At 45.8% G+C, this 21,823-nt stretch overlaps 1 protein-coding gene across 1 annotated transcript in view; it reads right to left on the bottom strand.

Moving 5' to 3' along the window:
* The window catches only part of LOC144152479 (uncharacterized), a 91,945-nt gene that overhangs the window by 17,755 nt on the left and 52,367 nt on the right, over nucleotides 1-21,823 (bottom strand). Inside the window, exons 3-11 of the mRNA XM_077683752.1 lie at nucleotides 19,048-19,199; nucleotides 15,149-15,232; nucleotides 13,417-13,479; nucleotides 11,175-11,280; nucleotides 7,718-7,784; nucleotides 7,483-7,576; nucleotides 3,547-3,767; nucleotides 1,899-1,997; nucleotides 185-255 (exon numbers count right to left, since the gene is read on the bottom strand). Of these exons, the coding sequence (XP_077539878.1) occupies nucleotides 185-255; nucleotides 1,899-1,997; nucleotides 3,547-3,767; nucleotides 7,483-7,576; nucleotides 7,718-7,784; nucleotides 11,175-11,280; nucleotides 13,417-13,479; nucleotides 15,149-15,232; nucleotides 19,048-19,199 (957 nt within the window). The remainder of the gene's footprint in view (nucleotides 1-184; nucleotides 256-1,898; nucleotides 1,998-3,546; nucleotides 3,768-7,482; nucleotides 7,577-7,717; nucleotides 7,785-11,174; nucleotides 11,281-13,416; nucleotides 13,480-15,148; nucleotides 15,233-19,047; nucleotides 19,200-21,823) is intronic.

Below are 21,823 nucleotides of genomic sequence, written 5' to 3' on the forward strand. Positions count from 1 at the left end.
GGTACTGGGCTATGAGATGAGCACAGAGCATGTGCCCGTGAGCATAATTACCACAAGTCCACTTACAGCCACAATACAGAGCACAAAAAAGTGAATATAAACACGTTGACTGCAAAGGCAGGAAGGAAAATTAAAAGAAAAAATATAAATAGAAGTGCTCAGCCCCGTGCACTTGCCAACGCACCTTCCGCCTTGATGGGTGACACTGCTTTCGTTGGGCTCTTCTTCTCAGCGGCCTCCGTGGCACGGCCAGCCCTGGGAGAGGAGACCATTTAAGTTCACCACCAAGCTAAGCGAAAGAGACAGGCTCTACATCAAAGGTAGGAAGGCTATGGTTGTCTTTCCGCTCCCACTCGCCAACATTCAATTTTTACCAGGCTAGGCTTCTTGTTTCAAGAAACAAGCTTGGCGCCCTTCTGCTCGAAAACAAAACTGGTCCGCAAGAGGAGCAGTTTTGCGTCGCACTAGGTGCTTCCCAGCAGCATCAAGATTTGAAGACCAACTTAAAAAAGAAAGAATGCGGCAAGCTTATTTATTTTGAAAAAGAAAGATTGAGGATGCCCAAGTACTTCTAAAAGGTTCTGAATGTGAAGGTATTAAGTTAAATTGAACGCCTGAAGCGCTTTGTGATCCACTTCCACCTTACGCTTTTGAACGGCTTCGATCTCTCTCCAACACGTTGTGCTGCTGCTCATTCCTGCCACTATATGTTGGGAAAGTTAATGAAAATGTTGGATTTCACTGCCCGCCTGACTGCTCATTTGGCTGCACTTTTAACCTCCCTTATTTTACCTGTGGTTTAATGGCATGAACGGCCACCTTTCAGTACTGCCGAGTTAAAGCACATATGGGACGCCTAGCGCTATGGAACACTTGAAAGACACGTGGTTTAGGAGCCATTTCGCTGTCACAGACATGAGCACCAATGCCGGCTTTTTCACTGAACTGGCCATTTATTACCTTCACTTTAAAACCCCCGCTCACATCTCTAAAAACAAAACACAGTAAACTCCCATTTAAACGAACTCAAAGGGACTGTGAAGATTTGTTCACATTGTCAGAAATTTGTTTTAAGAGGGCATTTTTTGCATTGTGCATGTAACAAGAGAGCGGAAGGGTTCGTCATCTGAACCATGAAATTCGTCATAACAAGTTGGTATTAATGACAGTCTACTGCATTACTAAACCATGCATTAGACAAAAACGGCGACTGTGAATTCACGAGTTTTGAAGCTAAAACCACCGATATCCTTAACTCCACTAAATTTGATCGAGGCAGAACTGCTAACATGCAACTGAATACGTAAAACCTCAAATCAAATGAGCCAAACTCAAACTGCATCTTTGACCAATTGATTTTGAGGTTTCACGAGCCGACACTACACCAGCGATGAGACGCGCTGTAGTGGAGAGCTCCGGATTAATTTTAACCACCCGGGGATCTTTAATGTGCACTGAAATCTCAAACACACGGGCGTTTTCGCTTTTCATTTTACACTGCATCTTACTTCAATCCCGGAGTTAGGGAAAATTAAATGAATAAGTACAATTACCCCAGCCAAATTAACCAAGCTCAAATTATTGAGAGTTGTCTATATTGCATGTGGCTCAAAAAGAAATGGCTCTCTACAAAGCTGCACAACCTTGAGAGACTTGGAGTAATCAATCTCAGGAATGCAGTGCTCGCTTCCCTGCGCATACGTGTGTGAAATACACCTTCATTTTCACGTATTCCTCTCCGTAACAATATTTATGTTCAGAAATGAACAAAGGGGAGAACTGTGGAGGAACAAAAGAAGCTTTCTTCGCATTCCACCCTGACTGGTGCAATGCCCAAACAAATGATTGCAGAAAAAAAAATGAAGTAAACCAAACCACCCTCCCACAGTGACACTCACTCGGTATCCGTCTTCTCTCTCCTCTTGGCCGACTGTGAGCGGCGGTGGACAGAGGCTGGAGAGGGTCGTTCTCTGGATGGAGTCTTTGCAGAGGTTAGCCTGCACGCACAAAAGTGGCGCATTAACAACAGAGCTGTTGGAAGGCACCAGCCTAGAGCAGCCATAAGCTAGCTGCCAAGAACTAACTGCCTGCACATGCATTTTGGTAATGTTCGAGACCAACACACAATGCGCCCTTTGAGCCTCACCATTAGGGATGCACCATGTGAAATCAGAAACTGCTTCACAACTAGTGAACGCGCGAACCGAAATGCATCTCCCGTCAGCTTGAGCCAAGCTTCGCTACCGAGCACATTGAAACCTTAATTGCTGAGACATTGCCTCAAACTGGGTACTAAGGCTGGAAAGTGTGGTAATTGGGGGTGTGGGGGGTGTGCAAGGTGTTTTAGCGTTTAGTATTTTACTAGTGTTAAGCATTTTAATGTTGCCAGTGTCACCCTGATATCTTTATTGTATTGATATCTTTCATATCTGATATCTTTACTGTATTCTCTCTTTATTTTTATACAGAACGGATTTTACGGCAGTATTTTTTTGCATATTTTCACGTGTGTAGGTTAACAGCATTATTGTGTTCACACTGGTTAAACTGTACTGTCTTCAAATCTAAGTTTTCTTTTACATGTTTCATTTTTTTTCTTGGTGAATGCAACACTACTTGCAAACTGGTTCTCTGGGCTGTACCAGTTATGCTTTTTACAAATGCTGCTATATTTTTAATGCAATGCCTGTATGCCACGTAATGGGGGCACAGTCCTTGTCAAACCTTAAAGTGGCCATGCAGACAAAATGCAAGTTCGAGTTATTTGAAGGATTTCATGTTTTATGGTGCCCCCAGTGCTTGTCTGGTAGCAATGATGCCGTATTCACTGAGAAATTAATCAATTTAGGTCGAAATTTTGAGCCGCGGAGCGTTTTCTGCCTTTGCTTTGTTTTTGACCGTATTTGCACCTGGCTTGTTTGTGTTACGGTAGAAAGTAATCGTTTCGTGAAACATGGGGTATGCTTGACAAACAAGGTCACGTAAGACACCGTCGCTTACGCCAATTGGCCAGGGACCGTCTGAGACAATCCCAAAGTGCCGCACTGCTGTGCAGCTACAACAATCACAGTGCGTCCAGTACCCACACCAGCGCGCATCGGTACTTCTATGTTTACTTGTATTTTTGTAACTGTCACCGTTTACCCCACCATTCTTACTGCTGTAAAATGAATGTGCGTTACATTTAAGCGCACACAGCTCGTTCGGCAAGCTTATAAGCCCTGCCCAATTTGCATTTGCTTTTGCCGGCCTCAACCAATTGCACAGCAGGGCGCAAATGACTTCATAGGTTCTGTTGCGGGAAATGAGCTAGCGGGTTGCATGGCCATTCCCTTTTTTCCCAATTATATAGCTTATTTGAGCAAAGTTCATGTTAAAAGTGGTGCCGGTATGATTCTAACCACGCATTCTTTCTAATAAACCAAACTTGTGTTTTGTCCGCATGGCCCCTTTAAGGACTTTTTGTCAGTGTACCCTTTCAGTGCCTCTTCGATGCTGGAAAAATAAATGATTTGATCTGGTTTGATTTGATTTGAAGTGTCCTGCCTGGGGGTCTGTGCGAGGGCCAGGGCGGCCAGGCTGACGCTGGAGTCCAGCTTCGCCCACAGGGCAGTGCCGATGCTCTGGGAGCCGCCGCCACCAAGCTGGCCCGTCTGGAAGGTGCCCGCACGTGACCGGCTCCGGTACTCGTCGGCCATGTGCACCCGCTCCACCACCTCTGTGTACCACTGGTTCGGGTCCACCATGGGTGCAACCGTCTCCGGCATCTAAAGGAAGGGGGAGGGAAATACGGCCACTAAATCCGTTGCACAACAATTCCCATACTTGCATTTCCAGAACACACATGCAAAAAAGCACGAACAGACAAGCAGGGACCCGTCGCTGTGGCTCAGTGGCCGGGGCGCTGCGTTGCCGAGGCCACGGACGCGGGTTTAATTCCCGGCCACCGCCGCTGTTTCTTTTTATGGAGGCGAAAAGCAAAAACGACCGTGTGTACAAGATTTCGGCGGACATTAAAGATCCCCAGGTGGTAACTATTAATCCAGAGCCCTCCACTACGGCACGCCTCATAGCCAAGGTGTAGCTTTGGCACGTCATGACACAAGATTTTGAAGGCGAGATAACTTGTGGGATAGATTGGTGCAAACACACATACATCATCTGCAAAATATCAGCACCAAATACAGCCTAGAACATATCTAAAATCAATTTTAAAGTGCGCGTAACGCAACCAACCAGCCAGCAGAGGTCCTCACGAGATCGACATCTACTTGGATGTGGAGTAAATAAACAACAACATCCAAACACGTCACGAGTTTGCGTTGGATGCTTCCACACTGCCAGCGTTCCTCGCCGGCTCACCACTCTGATCGAAGGTCGGTGCATTTGCTCTTGAGCTACAAATGATCCGATCGTTGGCAGCGGAGGCGCCGGGATTTTGTTGGCTCATCGGGCAGCTCGCAACGACCTAAGTTCTACAACAATTCCAGGCACTTTATTTTTATTCCTTTTTATTGTACTGGACATGCAAACGCGCCGGGCACATGACAGGTGCTCTGAGGGAGCCGCGTATACCACCAGCACGGTTGATGTGCAGGCAGCGGCCGCCGCCGCAAAGTGGCGCAGGCAGGCACAGGTAGCTTGAGTGATAGGTTCCGCTCCACTAAATGGGACTCAAGTCCCATACAAAGTTGCAAATACGAGAAAGGAGCTAATGATGTGTTGGCAAATTGCATTAGGAATCGTCATTTGCAGTACTTGAGAGGGCAGCAATCTAATATCTGCCGCAGTGTTATGCCTAACACATCTGTAGGCGGATCTGTAGGCAGACCGGCCGGCTGCTCCCAGTGCGCATATCCCCAACCACTGCCTCGCACGTTGTTCCCTAGCCGCGGCAGCAATTTGCACTCGCAGCACCTGAATCACATCCACGGTCACTTTTTAATTAAGTGGCTGACATTAGCAGAAACTGCCGCCGACAGCAGAATCTACAATGTTACGGCAGCTCTGCTCTGTGATATCCATCCAACAGTCATGTGGACAGCTTTGTTTGTACAAAATCCAACCTTTTGCGGCACCCGCTGAAACCGAAACTGCGACTGGCTGCGTTAAAGACGTCTATAATTAAACCACCATCGTGCGCTGAAGCAAATGAGGGTTTTACACGTGATAAATAGGTCATCAGCTACTTATCGCAAAAAAAAAAAACGAGATGCAAATTTTTTGTGTTAGTGCCCCTTTCAAACTACTATGAATGACTTCTTTAGGCCATCCTGAGCAATTTTCTGCAGACATGTTTAAACACTCTGCTTCTGATGTATGTAAAGTGATCTAGTCCGATTCCAGAGCCTCGATTCCAGAGCCTGCTTCAAATTTTAACAGCTGAGCAATAAGCTTGAGTTCCATATGTGTCGGGCACTGCTCGAAACTCAGCACAGCAAAGTGGAGGGGAGAAAAATGACAGGCCAAGAAGTGGCCAGGAATTCACGAGCGGGTGTTGGCTTTGGACTTTGCCTGAGTTGGAGGGGACTCTGGCTTCGGACTTTGGCAGTACGGATTTCGGACTTCAGGAGAAGCATCGTAGACCAACTTGACTCACTTTGCATGGAGAAAGCTTCGCCTTTTAACCATCTTTCTGCTAAGAACGGGGCAGACCTAAGAAAATCCAAGTTAAGCTAATGAAGGCCGCCAGCTCAGCTGTTCTCTCAGTCTTCGCATCTTCTTTTGGTTACAAGAGACCTTGGCTACAAGAGACATGTTTCCCAGGTCCCTTGAGTGTCTCTGGTAACGAGATTTTACTGCACGGGAATTAACTTTTGTTTCTTTTTCTTTTTTTTACCGTTGCATTACGCACAGGTTCTTACAGTGATTCCCAACATGCAGATTACTGACCGGCCAACAACATCGCATTTCAACTTTGCACAAACATGCAATTCTTCCACACCACATGTGCCAACAAGAATGCAACACTTAAAGGAGCCATGAAGAGAAAATGCAAGTTGGTTTTATTCGAAAGATTTCGTGTTTTATAGTGCCCCCAGCGCTTGCCCGGATACAAACGGTGCTTTATTCACTGAGAAATTAAACAATTTAGGTTAAAATTTTGATTTTCCCGCTCAATCGTGCGTTTTCGTGGTCCCAAATGACATCACAGGAACCGACCGCTCTGCAGCCTAGAGTACCTTCATTCACGCATCCGCCATACAGGGTAGAGACACGTATACGCTGGCGCCGCCATTTTCGGTTGCTCGCTCGCCGCCGAAGCAAGTCAGTGTCAAAACCGCGCTAAAATTATCGTCGCAACGCGGTTTACTGAAGAAGTCTGAATCATATTGTCTGTTTCGCGTTGCTAGGTCTCGTGGGAAACGAAAAGAATAACGCATTGAGCCCCTTGGCCCAATTGCGGCGGCACGGGACCGTTCAAAGGTTGTCTCCACACTGTACAGCGGTGTTGGTTTGTTCCCACGTTTCTTTACGTTCCGTAACCTAGATGGCGCCACCATACCGTGGCAAGCGTTTGGTTTGTTTTTGCCCGCATTTAAACCTGGCTTGTTTTTGTTCTGGGAGAAAATATTCGTTCCCTGAAACAGTGCTCGCTCGACAAATGGGGTCACGTAAGACACCGTTGCTTGCGTCAATCGGCCAGTGTCGTCTGAGACAACCCCAAGCCCCGTAGTGCTGTGCAGCTAAACCAAGCATGCTGTGCGCAGTACGAACAGCAGAACGCATCAGTACTTCTATGTTTACATGTGCTTTCGTAACTTCCACTGTTTGTCCCATCATTCTTATTGCTTTGTAAAGAATGTGCCCTAAATTTAAGCGCAAATCGCTCGTTCGTCTAGTTTGTAAGCTCTACCTAATTTGCGTCTGCTTCTGCCAGCCTCCGCCAATCGCAGAGCTTAGCTCATGTGACATCATAGGTTCTGTTGCAGGAAATGAGCTGGTGGGTCGCATGACCATTCCCGTTTTTCCTAATTATGTACCTTATTTGAGCGAAGTTTACGTTAAAAGTGGTGTCAGTATGATTCTAACGAGACAATCTTTTGAATGAACCAAACTTGTGTTTTCTCTTCATGGCTCCTTTAAGGACCAAGCTATCTTCTTTAATTAAATTGGAAGGGTGGTTGCGAGCTCTAAGTTTAGCAGTGCTTTAGGAGCAGTAGGCCTAGCAAGGGGAGAGGGGGGGGGACCACCCTATTTACCCTTCATCCCTCAGAACTACTTCACACTGCATGTTTTTGCCATCTCTTACATCCCAGTTCAAACTTTGGCTGCTTTCTCCACAGGTATAAACTTCACTGTCTGCATAGGCAATGCTGCTACACAACGGCTTCAGCAATTTCTTAAATGTAATAAAAAACATTAAAGAAGCAGAGACAGCAAACTTTCTTCGTGACTACTTTTTCTCTTTTGTTTTCAAAAGACATGCAGCAAGTCAGGCTCAAACTATCACTGCCAAGGCAAGGTTCCACGTCTACTCACAACGGCCTTTGGCTTTTTCCAGCTGCCATCGACGTACATGTACGAAGAGAAGGGCTTGAACTTGGCCTTGTACTCTGTCCGCTTCGTTGTTTTCCTGCAGGGAAAGCGACGACATGAGGCTAAACAACATGAAATTCAAATGATCAAGTTTCCCTATGCAACAGCTGGCCCATGAAAAGTGGAATAAACAAAGAGAGAGAGAGAGAGAGAGAGAGAGAGAGAGAGAAGCCCTCACTTGATTTCGTGCGAGGTGTCCTCTCGAGGCAACAACCTCTCTGTGGGCTCGGCACGGTGTGGGCCATCTGGGTGTGAAAGCAATAAACATCATAAGGAAACAAGAGAGCAGTAGTCTTCAATGACAATTTAGCACTTCGCACTAACGAGCTGCCGCATTAAAGGAGCAATGAAGAGAAAATACAACTTCGTTTAATTTGAAAGAACTAGGATTCAGTATCTCACTCAGCTCCGTTACAGCCACAAAAGATGTTTTTTTTTAACAAAAAAAAAAAAGCAATTTGAAAACTTTCAAATTTTGCGCCACAGTGACGTGTTATGAGCAAGAATGACGTCGTACGGGCCAACAATAAAACGTAATTTTCAGTGCGTAAACTGCACGCTAGCATCCAAGTGATGCGGTCAAATGGAACTAGAGGCCCCACTACAGACGTCCAGTCATGTGTCGTCGCGACAGGTCAGTTAGGCAGCCACCAATCGCGCAAACAAGGTTCCGTGACGTCATAGAAAAGTTGTGGGAAATGGGCTAGGGGGTCGCGACTGCTTCACACGTTTTCGTTAATATCTCCGTTATTTGTTCAAAAATTGCGATGATATTGGTATCATTGTTATCGGGACTAAGCAATCTTTCTGATAAACCCAACTTGTATTTTGTCTTCATGGCTCCTTTAATTAAGCAGTTTCTTTTCCTCCTCTCCCAAAAGACAGAACCTTCGCATGAACAGCCCTCGGGCCATACCAAAAGGCCTCAGCACAGACCAGACGCAAGTGCACCAAGGAACAGCGAATGCAGTTGATTAAATCTGGAATACATGTACCAAGGACGTTACTCGGTGTACACAAACACGCACAGCTTCTAGCTTCTGCAGTACTTCTGATTCATTCTGCCTAAAATGCGCATCTGTAGTGTTTCAGCTAATCAGAGCACGTGTTTGTTTACTTTTCTTGTCAAACACAGTAGGCAATATATTTTATTGGCCACATACAATATGCTTCAAATTCAGCACAATGCATGCTATGCCTCAGTGAGAAATGCCATGCACAGCAAAATGGAACAAACTTCCATGAATTCCGAATGTCAGCCTGTATACATGGCCGGCAATATTGCTATATCGTGGTGGATTGTGGAAATCATTTCGCACAGAATAAACCATAAAAATTAAGTGACTTTTGTTTGGCATTGCACTGCGGCAACCTTTCCTGCTAAAAAAAAAAAAAGCGAACAGGGGGAGGAGGGAGAACCATAAGTAAAACACCATCATTTTCCCACCCACTATTGTTTGATTAACTCTTTCGCTACCGCAGAAAATTGAACAATTTTGGGGGGTCCAAGAAAACATTTTTTTTTCTGCTAAAAAATTATTTAGGCACTAATTGCAGGAGCACTAAATGCAGATTATTTAACGGCCTTTCCAATAACACCAGTTTTTTAAAGGTTTTCATATATCATAGTTGTGAAAAAAAAATATCAAAATCAAAAGTTTTGTCAAGTTGTCGAAAAAAATGATAAAAAAGGAGTTGTGTATATCAAACCACCGGTAGTAGAAAAAAATTAGAATATACATTTTGCAGGGAAACATCTCAAAAACACACCCTAAAAAAAATGTCGACTTGCGCGGAACAGTTTTTCAGATATAAAAAAAAAATGTTAGCACGCACGGTGCTCGTGTCATGCGGTGAAGCCCAACCTCTAATTCAAACTGTGCAATTTTGGGTGGTTCCTTGGAATAAATCTGGCGGTTTGACGTTATCAGAGGCACCAGTTTGCCCCCCCATAACGTAAAAACATCTTGTCAATGGCTGACTTTGCATTTACAGCGAGCACAATATTTGGGACAAGCACGCGATGCGGAAAAAAACATGCATGAAGTTGAAAACGGAACGCCGTGGCTGATGTTTGTTGTCGTTCACGGTCAGTTATCTCTCAAAACATAAAGCTGAGCTTTATTATCATCTTCTTACTCGCAATTGTAGCCTTGCTCGCAAAAATGAGGTACGATGAGCTAGAATCGTCCCCTGCGATCTTTGGCCGAGTAGCAGTCGCGCGCTAAAAAAGATCAGCACAACGAGCCTCCTCTATTGCAGCGCCACCTAACATTTTTCAAATGAAACAGTACAAAAACTTATCAGAGACTCCGTCCGAATAGACAGTTCAACTAAGCAGCAACATTAGACACCCGGATATACCCTCGCATGAAAACGAAACTGGAAGGCGAACAGCTGGCAGTGTAAGGCCGGTTTGAAGCGCTGTCCTCGGCGGAACAGATATCTGGCGACTGGGTGTGACCTTTTGACTTGCATCTGAAGTTCTTATCGCAGAAATCGGGTTAGGGTGGGGGGAAATGAGGAGCGGCGTGCTTTGTTCGAGGATCAGTCGCGGACGCTTCAGGCGCCATGGCAGTTAGCCTTGAAGTTGGGTAACTGCGTAGTTGCGCTAAATATGAATTTCGCGATGCAGAAACGAAACCGAAACTGTTGTAAACTGTTTGGGAATGGTCCTGGGGTAAGTAGAACTACCAGAGTACTTAGGACAACTTGCGCAAAGGCAATAAAACTGCCTAAAATCATAAAGTAGCTTTGCAACCAGGCACTGCTTGACATTTTCAGCCGATTTCTGGGATTATTACTGTCAGAGCGTGAACCTGACGATTGAAAATCGTTTGCTAGTTCCCCATTCACGCCCTGATAGCAAAAAACAAGCGCTGGTGCAGAGTAATTACGAGTTGCACGCATTCTTCGTTGGTAGCCTTGAGGCGCGATGACCACGCCCCTTTTCCACAACCAGGTGATTCAAAAGCGTGTCAAAAATCACGTTTCCGAACAGCTTTACTTGTTCGAGAAACGCCTGGAACGCTATGAAAAGGCGCTCCCAAAAGTATCGATCAAATTGATCGATTTTGATAGGCGCGGTAGCGAAAGAGTTAATGCCTTAATTAAGAAACGAACAAACCTAGCTAACCTACAGAAGGGTTTGTCATTGGCATATGGAATATTTTTTAGGGGTTGGGCTGTCGGTGTTTGTTGTTGTAACCATCACCTCATGTAGTCACGGTACTAAAACACTGGGACAATCGTTTACACCTCGTGCTGGAATGCTTCAAAACGCGTACTAAAAAACACCGGGACACTAGTTTACTCCTCGCGCTACAGCACTTCGTGCTTCAAAGACACGAGACTTCTACAGCCAAGCTGTATACCTCTACTCCCAATGGTTTCATCTCCATTGGCACAAATGCCAAGGCACCAAGAACACACTTACACACTGCATGCTTTGTTCCACACCAGGTTTCACGTTAAAAAATGGCCCTTTTTTTTTTTTTTGCAGCGCTTAATTAGGCACAAAATGTGCCGCACAAGAAGCACACACTCCTGACCCCGTCGGGCACTGAGGACAAAAGGACAAACACTGCTGCTGCAGCAGTGACCTCTTGCCAGTGCTGAGAGAGGGAGGGACCCACCGACAACGTCCTTGGTGGCCGGAGGCAGAGAAGGCTTCGGAGGCCAGGCAAAGGCAGCCCTGTACTCGCTTTCGCTCGCCTTCCCGGGAGCATCCTCACCGTGGCTCTGCAGGACAGCCACCCCATAACACGACAACACACGCAACACGTCCACACGAGTCCGACACTCCTCACCCGCATGCCCCCACCACCCCCACCACCTGCCCTTCAGGGTGTCTACCAGCTGCACCCAATCTCACCTGCTTCCCAGTCTAGTTTTCGCCTTTGAGGAAAACATTGTCAAAGTGGTGTTCCTGCTGCCTTTCAAAGCCAGCCCCCACCCCTTTTTTCCCTCAATTTCTTTCATTGAAGATGTTCTTTCCAATGTCAATCAAATTGGGCTGGGACTCCATTGTATTGCAAGGCTAAGGATTACTGCCTTAGCTCTAGTTACTGTCTTAGCACCTGTAACTTATTAGTATGCACCGGTATCTGGCATACACACGAGTATGTTCCTATGCTTACTAAATGAAGTTTTCAAACCTGCTGTTTTTCTTCCTCAGTTGCTACTAAGCTTGCAGCTAAACTGCCCCATTCTTACACTTGGCAGACACCCTGAACTGCCCATCGGCACCAAGATTCAGGTTAAGGCCCCATGTTCACAGTCACAAGCACCCTGCCCTCACCCAAAGCCAGGCAAATGCGAAGCCAACAGTCGCATACAAAAGCCAACCGCAGTCGCATACAATGGCCAAGCCAATCAATCCTCATGGCTCAGCTTTACGTCACGATGTCAGTGGTGATGTTCCAGAGCTTGTGGTGGTTCCAGTTTGGTTTAACCAAGCAAACTGCATGCTGATTACTGATACACCGGCCTCATCTCAACGCCTTTTTTAACAAAAGATGGTTAGCAACATCTCAATTCCACCAAATCCTACCGTGCAGAGGAAGACACCAAATCGGAAGACCTAATTTATAGAAGGATTGCTGTGTGTCAAAACATACGTTGTTACAGTAACTGCAAAGCAATTATAAAGAAACTGTGCTCACTGAGTATTAGAAGATTAAACCAATAGGTTACTGCCATGTAAAGTTTATCAATCGTCTCAAATTTCTTAATTCAAAATTTTGTTGCTAACCTTAAGGGAAGGTTACATTGAATGACATCAAACTTATCTCAAGCGTCGAAATCAACAACTTGCTGCCTCAAAATAAAATAAAAAATGCGGTACATTTCTGATACGACACACTACCTCTGTAATCTTACTTCAGATACTCCTGAGAACAATATAGATGTGAGCAATGTGCGCTTCACAAACCGTGGAACAGTAGTAGAGCCTGATAAGCGGAAGATATCGCCTTCACGCTCCCCCTTACTCATGGCCTCCTTATCAGAGATGACATTTCGTCACATTTTCACATCTCTAGAAATCAGCCTGCAGAAAGTGTAGCAGTCGCATGTTTCGCTATCGACTGGAAACAATTAACAATACGACGGCCCTGACAAACATCTAAAATGATTTTTTTTTTCTAAAGCAACACGCTTATCTAGTCACAGATTTGCTATCTATCCAAAGAAATGTTTTATCTAACAGAGTTCTGTCAATTAGGTAATGCACTGATTGTGGCAGATTTGCCCCCTGTAACTCCCCTGCTTTCTTATAACGCCCCATTCGAATTACAGGTGACAGTTGTTAAAAGCAGCGCCTGCAACCTATGTTGCACATTCACTTTGTACCGATTTAGCAAGTCGCCAGCTCTAAAGCGATATTATGGACTCCTGCTTGCACAATGAACTACATTAATTCCTTCCGCATAAAGCCACCACCCTCTGCACATATATAGGTCAGAAAGGTTTTCAAAGCGTAATGTACCTAATGCAACGCACCAGGCATTTGAAAGCAAGTTCCTTCAGGACTGCTGCAAACAAAAATACAAAACTGTGCTGCTTTGTTGACAAAGCTTGAGAGAACTTCCTACCACTCCAGATCTCACAAAAAGGATTCACCGAAGATGCTGGCAGCAAAATTGCGGAACCTCAACACACATGCCAGCGATCACAGAAATGAGCCACCTGCTGCTTTGAACGAAAACGCAGTCTCAGCGCGTCAAGCGGCTCTGAAGTGTCAGCGAGCGTCTTGCCCAGAAGCTTATTATGCTCAGAAGCGAAGCGGCCGAGAGGCTGTTATTGAAGCGAGCCCTCGCCACGAGACGCATGCACTGCCGAGCGAGGAGTTGGACTTGGCGGCTGTGGAGCCCCTACCTCTGGGTGGGCACCATCACAACCCCCATTCATGGCGCCCTCGGCGCAACACTCTTCCTTGTTCTGAAATTCAATCACACCATGCACACACTTCCACTCACTCTCTCTCCCTGCAGTCATCAACACTCTCGAGCTTCCTTTTCCTACTCACAAAACGAGCTTGGTTCAGGTAGGTATAGCTGCATGCGGTGAATTACAAAGCTTACTACGAGAACAAAATACCAAAGTTTTTACTGTTATTGTTTTCAAGTGTTGTACGCAAGCGAGTCTTATGTTAAAAAGAACACTCGTAGCAGACACTAATACAAGCCAAACACGAAACACGTGCTTTCACTACCGGGCGCGCCTTGAAAATGGGGTTTAGCTTACCCCCTCTTGATGGTAGATATACAATAGAGGCCGTCCTCATCAGTAAAATTCAATTTAGGATGGTAGGGGGGTGCAACCAAAATACACTGAATATGTGTCCACCGTAATGAAATATGCAACACAAGAAAAAAAGCACTGAAACTGCTCAGCATTTACATGACCCCCATGTACCCTGAGATACAAAAGGCCACCTTGAGACACAGAACTCATGAACCATGTTTTCCTTCATGGCTGTTATCACAACGCGATGACTGTTCAATTGTTATCACAATGTGAAACTTCCTGGCAGGCCTCCGTAATTTTTTTAAATCTTTACAGCAGGGGTTCTCAAGCATGTTGGTCCCAGGGAACCCTGCTAAAATCCGTTAAGTGCCAAGGAACCCCCCACCCCCCTCCCGCCAGTTTTCATTCCGTTCATGCTACATTAACGTGCAATAAATTCAAAAGCAAGCAAGGGTATCGTTTTTTTTTTCCGTCGACTTTACGCGAATGCGTACGCTAGCGGCACCTATCTCCAAAAAGGAGAAATACGCATTGGGGTAATATAAGGCCGAGATTCAAGTGCAATAGTTTAACCACGTGGCCTGTTTTCGGAGTCTGGCTGGCTACAAGCTGCTGGCGAGATTTATTGCGTAGCTCGCGCATTTCTGTTATGCGCCGAGATGTGCTTATTGTCAATCGGGCGTGAGTAATGGAGGTTCCTTAGATCGATCACACCTCAAGTTCACCATATAAGACTTTGCGACTGCGGAACCAGGGAAAAATTATCAGTGGCTCGCGGAACCCTGAGGAGGGGGCCTGCGGAACCCCTAGGTTCCGCGGAACCCACTTTGAGAAACCATGCTTTACAGGCAGATTTCTGTTGCCGGCTGGCAAGCTGCTCTGGCTTTACTGCTTCTGTGCAGTAAACACCAGACATGCAATGACTAATTTCAGCAAGAGTTATTGCCGGATTAGTGCACACGATTCCGCATGTCTCACACCACCCAAATTTAAAAACTGACAAAAAAAAAAACACACACACTTTCGAATTCGTGGCTTTCGATCGTTACGGCACACAGTAGTTCTTGTTTCAGTTCCTGTTAGACAGAGCACTTCGGTGTTCAGTGAGCCTGGGCATTTTCGGGCTGCTTTCCAAATCCCCTCACGCATCATGGCGAAGAGAGCAAGTAATTCTAAATCATCCACCTTAACAGCGGCTCACCCGGTGACAACAAACATTGTTTTATGCTCAACACGAACGTTGCGAGGTATGGAAAGAGCCTGACCCTTCAAATTAAGCAAGGTTGTGTGATGTCTAAATTATTATATGGAAGAGCGCTAAAAAAAAAGCAGTGAGGAGGAGGAGCAAAGAGGTACGCACCATGACAGGCCTGCCACGGCCAAGGCTGGGATCTGCAGATCTGCTTCGGGAACCCACCTTGGATTTGTTCGACCGCTCCTCCGGCTGCACAAGGCACACAACATGAGGGGAAGAGTTCCCATTAAAATCACCAACACCACCACCAAAAGCAGATCCAGAGAAACCTCCAGGTTGGTGGGAGGTATGGTAGGGTAGATACATGTAGCATGACCAAGAGATCAAGAGAAAGGTTGAGGAGATAGCATGCTTTGTAGGCTTAGTAGTGCTATTTTCTAACACACTGACCCCCACTGCCACCAGCCGGGTTAACGTCCCATGCAGGACAGAAGCCTCTCTGATAAACTTCCAACCCCGCTGATCTAACCCACCATCTTCCAAATCCATTGCTCTTCTTCAAATGTAGCAGAAGAGAAATGAGGCGCAATTTCTGTTTTAGGTTCTCAAATCAACTGATGCCCTCAAGAGGTGGTGCACGCATAACTAAGTAAGATCTAAGAAATACTATAGAGGTCTGAACTGTACGCTGAAACTTCAGTAGTTGTGTCACCAATTACACAATCGTCTAGAGCATATGCCTTCGAACAGAGACACTGCTTTAAAGCACATTCAGGCGAAGATATGTATAGTGAGACATTGTATTAAACATATTTCGGTAAGAAAAATGGAAGCACTCGTAATAGAAGAGTGAAAAAAAAGGCGCTTTGAGCCAAACTATTGCCCATATTTCTCTCACTGTTTGCTCTAAGAATGCGTCAAGGGAGAAAGTTATTCCTCCTTCTTTACAGCCTTATCAACCAGCAAAAGCTCTCCTCCTAAACACCGCACCTGTAGCAACAAACTAGACACATGCGTGCTATAGGTCCTGGTAAAGCTTTAGGCTTCGTGAATGACATCCTAAGCCCGATGCGGCGCAAAACAGTACGCAAGAAAGAACAAGCAAGTGGAGTACTTTGAGGCACCTCTCTCCCCATAGCTCACCCACTCAGCAAACCCAACGACAACAGAATCCACCTTCCTACACTCTCTAGCTACAAAACAAAGCACCAGGAAAGAAACAGACAGGCTGTTCAGGATGGTAACGTGAAAGCCCACAGTACCTGCCCACACGTCGCTGCCCACAGCACACGTCGTGCAATCATTCCTGATGAACATTAAAAAAATAAAAATCTTCACTTTCACGAATGTTATCCACCTAGAGCATCCTTATGCCTGGCCACACGAAGGAGTCCAGAGGAACGAACTGAGCCCATTTCCCAGTGGCCGACGCTCTGACGTCTTTCTCCATCGCCCGCCCCATTCCCTGCCTGTCTTTTCCCTCCCCTCAACCACCGACAGACACAACAGAAAAAAGCAAAGGGACGATAGAGTCTAAAAGAACAAAATGCAACTCAGCGGGCAACCTCCAGCCCTCTCGACTCACCATAAAAAGAAAAAAGGAAAAAGAAAAAAGGGAAAAGAAAAAAAAAAGCCCTGCCTTTTTTTTTCTTCTCCCCAAACTGCTGGCTCCCCACCCAAAGACTCCATTAGCTCTTCCTGAAGGTGCCAAAAAGAGGGAAAGGTTTTCAGAACGGGGATCATACTCTGAAAGAAAATAAAATAAAAAAAGGGGGGGGGAGAGATAACTCAGGGGTGAGGCAGCCAATAGCACGAGAGAAAGTCCCACTTGCCCTATCCACCCAAAGAAAGAGCACTTCCAAACATACAAAAAAAACGAAATGGAATTGGGAAAAAGAACCTGGGAGGCAGAGGCCATTAATACAGGACTCCTTCCCTCTTTAGTATTATAAAAAAAAGGCAACTGTTACTCAACAAAGCTTTAAATACAATTATTCTTTCTATAAAAACTTGCTATTCACATCCGGGACAATAACGAGCAATTAAAAGAAAAGCCACGCCTTCTTTCCCATCCAAAGTGTTTAAAATAGCCGCGTTTTTGTTTTCCTTCATACCTTCATAACTGACAAAACAAGCGAGAAAGCTCAGCTTCCTCTCCCATTTTCCTCAAAGAATGCCGTAAAGAAATAAAACATCCCGAAAATGAGCCCCTCCTTTCAAATGCCTTCTGTTTTTCCTACATTCCCCCCAGCAGATGCCTGGCTGCCCCCTGAAAAAACACCTGGCTCGCGACAAACCGCTACCTTTCCTTCCCTCCTCCCCCTTCCGCCGTCTGCCGGGTCGCCCGCCGCCGTGACCCCATAGAGAGACACGCCCGACCGCCGTCAGCACACGCGATGCACTCCACCGCACCCGCCCTCCCTCTCTCTCTCCCCCTCCCTCCCCCGACTACCCCTTATCCGTGTCTGCATTACTCTCTCCTCCTTGTGAGCTACTGTAATCTTTTCCGGCTTTTTTGTTATGCCCATTATGTTCAGCCCCTGCTTTCCTGCCATTACCATCCCCCTCCTTCTCTCCTTCCCTCCCCCCTCAGCTTTTATCCTGTCTCCCCCTCCCAGCCCATTACAGCCTTTTGCGCTCTCCCGTTATAACACATGTCCCCCCCACCATCATCCCTCCCTCCTCTCATCATATTCCCCTCCTCTCCCTCTCACTCAGTAGTCTCCAGTGAAAGGAGACTAACGAACCACGTGGCAGCCCGCTTGTTTATGACTCGTGTAAGGGGCAGCAGTGGCAAGCTCTCCCATTCAATGCCACACTGGATGCCCTCCTAATGACACCCCCGCAGGGCAAGCCCCCCCGCTTAATGAGGCGTTACCGAACCGAGGCTGTATAGATGGAGCACAAAGCAGCGCAGCCGCTCAACCTGTGCACGAGGGCAGGGGAAATAAATCAAACATGGAGAAGAAGTAGGCCGTGTGAGAGAGCCTGCGAGCCTGCATGCGACATCTGTCCACAGTCGCATGCAGACAGGGGAAGGGGAAAAAAATACAGGTACACTTCATAAAAAGGTGCTCCATTTTTTTTGCGGAAGTAGATGCCACTGCTCCATCGTATAAAACAAAACGAAAAAAGCACTTTCATGTTGTAGATGTCACATCCACTGATAGTCTGCGGGCCTATTTATCTCTGCACAGCTCAGAAGCAAATAAATTGTTGCAACTAGAGTAACATTCCCCACAACATGTGTGAGCTCACTGATGCATTGAAGCATTGCTCACTTAACGTGAACACTGCTCTTGTTTCAGTTCTGACTGCTTCGACGAGTGCAGTAACAAAGGGTGTTGTTTGCATCAGCAAATTCAAAAGCGCAGCATACTTAAAATGACCCTTGAAAAAAAAAAAACGTACAGAAAAATAAGAAATAGTGCACAGGTCTGCCCATGCTTTTTGCAATCTGCAACTAACAGGATACACAAAAAGGGAGGAACATACAATTGCCCTCTGCAAGGCATGCAAGACCAATAAAAGAAAGCCTATGTGAAAAGCACAAAGCCTGCATAAATACAGAGAGCCAAGAATAGATTTCAAACCAGCCTGCCCCAAAGTGAATTACGACCATCCATATTCACGGGTAAACGAAACTCCAAATCCCCTTTTTACAACGTAGCATTGAGATACGAGATTACCGCAAGGTAACATATCGTCATCACCACCTCCGTTAAATGTTGCTTAAACACTTGAAAGGGTGTTCAGCCCATGTCACGCCATGCTGCCTTCTCTGAAGGTTCACTATGCGCTTCCTAATGCCATTTTACACATTGCCCTATTCTACCCCCGACAGGATATCCACTTTAGTGAAAAACACAGCATTTGCAAAGGTCAGCCCCAGTGCCCACTGCCCCTTCCCAATATTCCTAAACTACTCCATATCGGTTGTTTGTGCAGTGCAGTGAGCTCCATGTTTCATTCTGCAGTGCTCTCCTTTGCTATTCTGCAAAGACGGGCCTCATGAGAATGGTGAAATGTCATTGTAGCAGACTTGCGTGAGCTTTGGAACGCACCCTTGCCCTGAAGCTGTGGTCGTTGCCGCCGTCCTGGCGGTGGAGTGCGTCTGCCGACCGGGTGGCCGCTCCTCCGTCGACGCCCAAGATGGCGCTCGTTCGGTACGCTACCTCCGGCTGCCTCTTCTTCCTTGCTAGTGCCGGCTCCAGCACTGCGTTGGGATTGTTGCGATGATGAGTGTTTAGTGCACAAGCCAGAGGGTACAATCACCTCAACCAAGGGCACCTTATTGGGGCAAGCAAGTGGGTGTGTTTACAGAAAGAGGGTCGGACTAGTTACTATTCACAGAAAGGTTCACTGGAAGATAACCAGTTTTTCTCCCTGTTTCCTCTACCTCCAACACTATCCCACACCTGGTGCCTTCCTTTTTATTGTACCTCACTTTCCGTTTCCTTACCCTTTGATGCCCAACGTTGCTCAGGAGCAACAACTCAAACAATATTTTTCTCTCTTTGTGGTTTTTTCGACATTTAACACCATCTCTTGACAGACAAAGGTTCCCAGACCTTCAAAAATTAAAGAAGAGAGAGCAGCACGTACTTCCGCGTGCTAAAAAAAGTCTTGTTTATGCGTGTCAACTCACATCGAGCCCGGGTGGCTCAATGGGCTAGCGAGAGGTAAGCAAAATTGTGCAATTTCGTTGTTATTACAAATTATAGTGATACAAACTTTACGTTATTGTCTTCACTTGAACCACAGATCACGCCGATCGAAGTAGCTTTCTTGTTTAACTGGTATATGGGCAGCCAGTGCCCAGTGTTTCCCAGTGCCCAGTAGGTCATTGTGTCCGTCATAATGAACCAAATTTTTTTCTGACTTCATATTTGTGATGTCAGAAGTTCTTTTAGACCGTAAAAATGTTTTCACAATCTTAAGCAAAAAAATTAAAGTTTTGAGCATCAAAGGGCTAAACTATTCACGTCAAAGTACATGGTAAAATACAGGGCCCCAAGGAAGGAGCAATTTCAGTTGGGAAAAGGACGCTTTGCATTACGGAGTTTAGATGAAAGGCACACAGCTTTGTAAAAATAAAGCCAAGAAAGCGAACAAGTCTGCAAACCTGGGCAAAAAAACGAGGCCAAAAGGATGAAGATCTCGAACTGTTTGCGGATATTTGAAGCTGTTTGCTGCAGGTAATTATCTGCGAGTCAAGCCACTAGGTCGCCGAAAACCAGAATTAGTTGTTCATCAGAGTAGCACTTGTTGAAAATTGAGGGGAGACCCACACTTTTCAGAGGGTCCAGAATGGCATAAAGACAGGTGCTGCACTCACCAAATGCGCAGCCAAAAATAACTACGTCACCGAGGTAGCGTAAACACATTTTCCAGTTAAGGCCTTCTAAGGTTATGCTTATAGCTCTAAAAGGTTGCATTGTACATGCCGAATAGCAAGACATAAAACCCAAAAAAGCTATCAGGAGTCCCAAATGAAGTTTTCTCCTCGTAAGCGAGTTCCATAAAAATTTGCCAGTACACAGGATGCAGAATGCCGGTCCATCAACGAAAAATAAGTGGCAAAGTGAAGGCAGTCAAGAACATCACCTATTCTCGGGACAGGGTGTACATCTTTTACGGTTGCCGAATTCAGCTTTTGAAAGTCAACACAGAACCTCCACACACCATCCTGTTTCTTTGCAAGATTGAGTGGCACAGCCGAAAGACTTGGGGACTGCCAACCAACACTGGCCTGGTTGGCGATCACTTGACACTTTGACGGAGCCTACCCTTTAAGGTTTTTTTCAGAACCCTACCTATTAGATTGAAAATGACCTAGGTCAGAATTTTGGGTCGAATACTGCCGCATGAGAAGTCGAACTGAAGGGTGTGGCTTGACAGGACATGGACCACAGAAAGAGGGGTGTAGTAGTGAGCTTGCATTTGTGAGCCTGGAATGCAGTTGTCAGTAGAAGGCCCACCAGTGCGTATGCTGGCGACCAAAGCGCTATCATCCTCCTCAAACAGTGCCAGCTTCATACTAGGTCGTAGGATGGCACTTAGCTTCCAGCAGTTGAGTGCTAACAAAAAGCGATGACCGCGGTTGAAGAAAACAGTGCTGTCAGGTAAGAGAGCATCCTCTTAATGGAGCCGTGAAGACAAAAAAGAACTATACTTTGGTAGCCCACCCAGCTATAACATTTGAAGACCTTTCAAATTTTGTGCAACAGAGACATAACATGGACTCCTGTCCATATTACGACAGGAAGACAAAATACAACTTTGATCAATTTGATACAACTAGCCTTTGGTAGATAACTAAGCTCCATTTCAGCCATGAAATATGTTTTTTAACTCTAAAAGAATGAAGAAATATCGAAAAACTATCGAATTTCACGCAACCATGACATAATATGGACAGGAGCAGTGTATTATGGGCCAGCATTAAAGAAATAGTTATCAGTGTGTAAGCTACACATTAGCATTCAAGTGATGCAATCAAATGCAAACTAGAGGCCCCACTTTGGCGGTGGCTTCGGTCGACGGTGGCTTCGGGCAGTGGCCGTTAATCCCATGAACGAGATTCTGTGATGTCATAGAGAAGTTGCCAGAAAGTTTCTGGGTAGTCGCCACTGCTTTGTATGTTTTCTGCATAAGCTCGATTGTTTGTTAAAAGTTCGCGATAACACTGGTATAATTGTTACTATGACAAAGCAGTCTTTTTAAAGAACCAAAGAAGCATTTTGTCTTCATGGGTAGTTTACTAAAACCACTTCTACTAGGGCACCAAACAAGGCAGCATGCGCACAGGGTGCAGTCACGGGCATTGGCAAAGCAGAC

This window comes from Haemaphysalis longicornis, unplaced genomic scaffold (genome assembly GCF_048455015.1).
Source record: "Haemaphysalis longicornis isolate Haplotype H1 unplaced genomic scaffold, Haemaphysalis longicornis Haplotype H1 scaffold_9, whole genome shotgun sequence".
In the NCBI taxonomy this organism is placed as follows: domain Eukaryota; kingdom Metazoa; phylum Arthropoda; class Arachnida; order Ixodida; family Ixodidae; genus Haemaphysalis; species Haemaphysalis longicornis.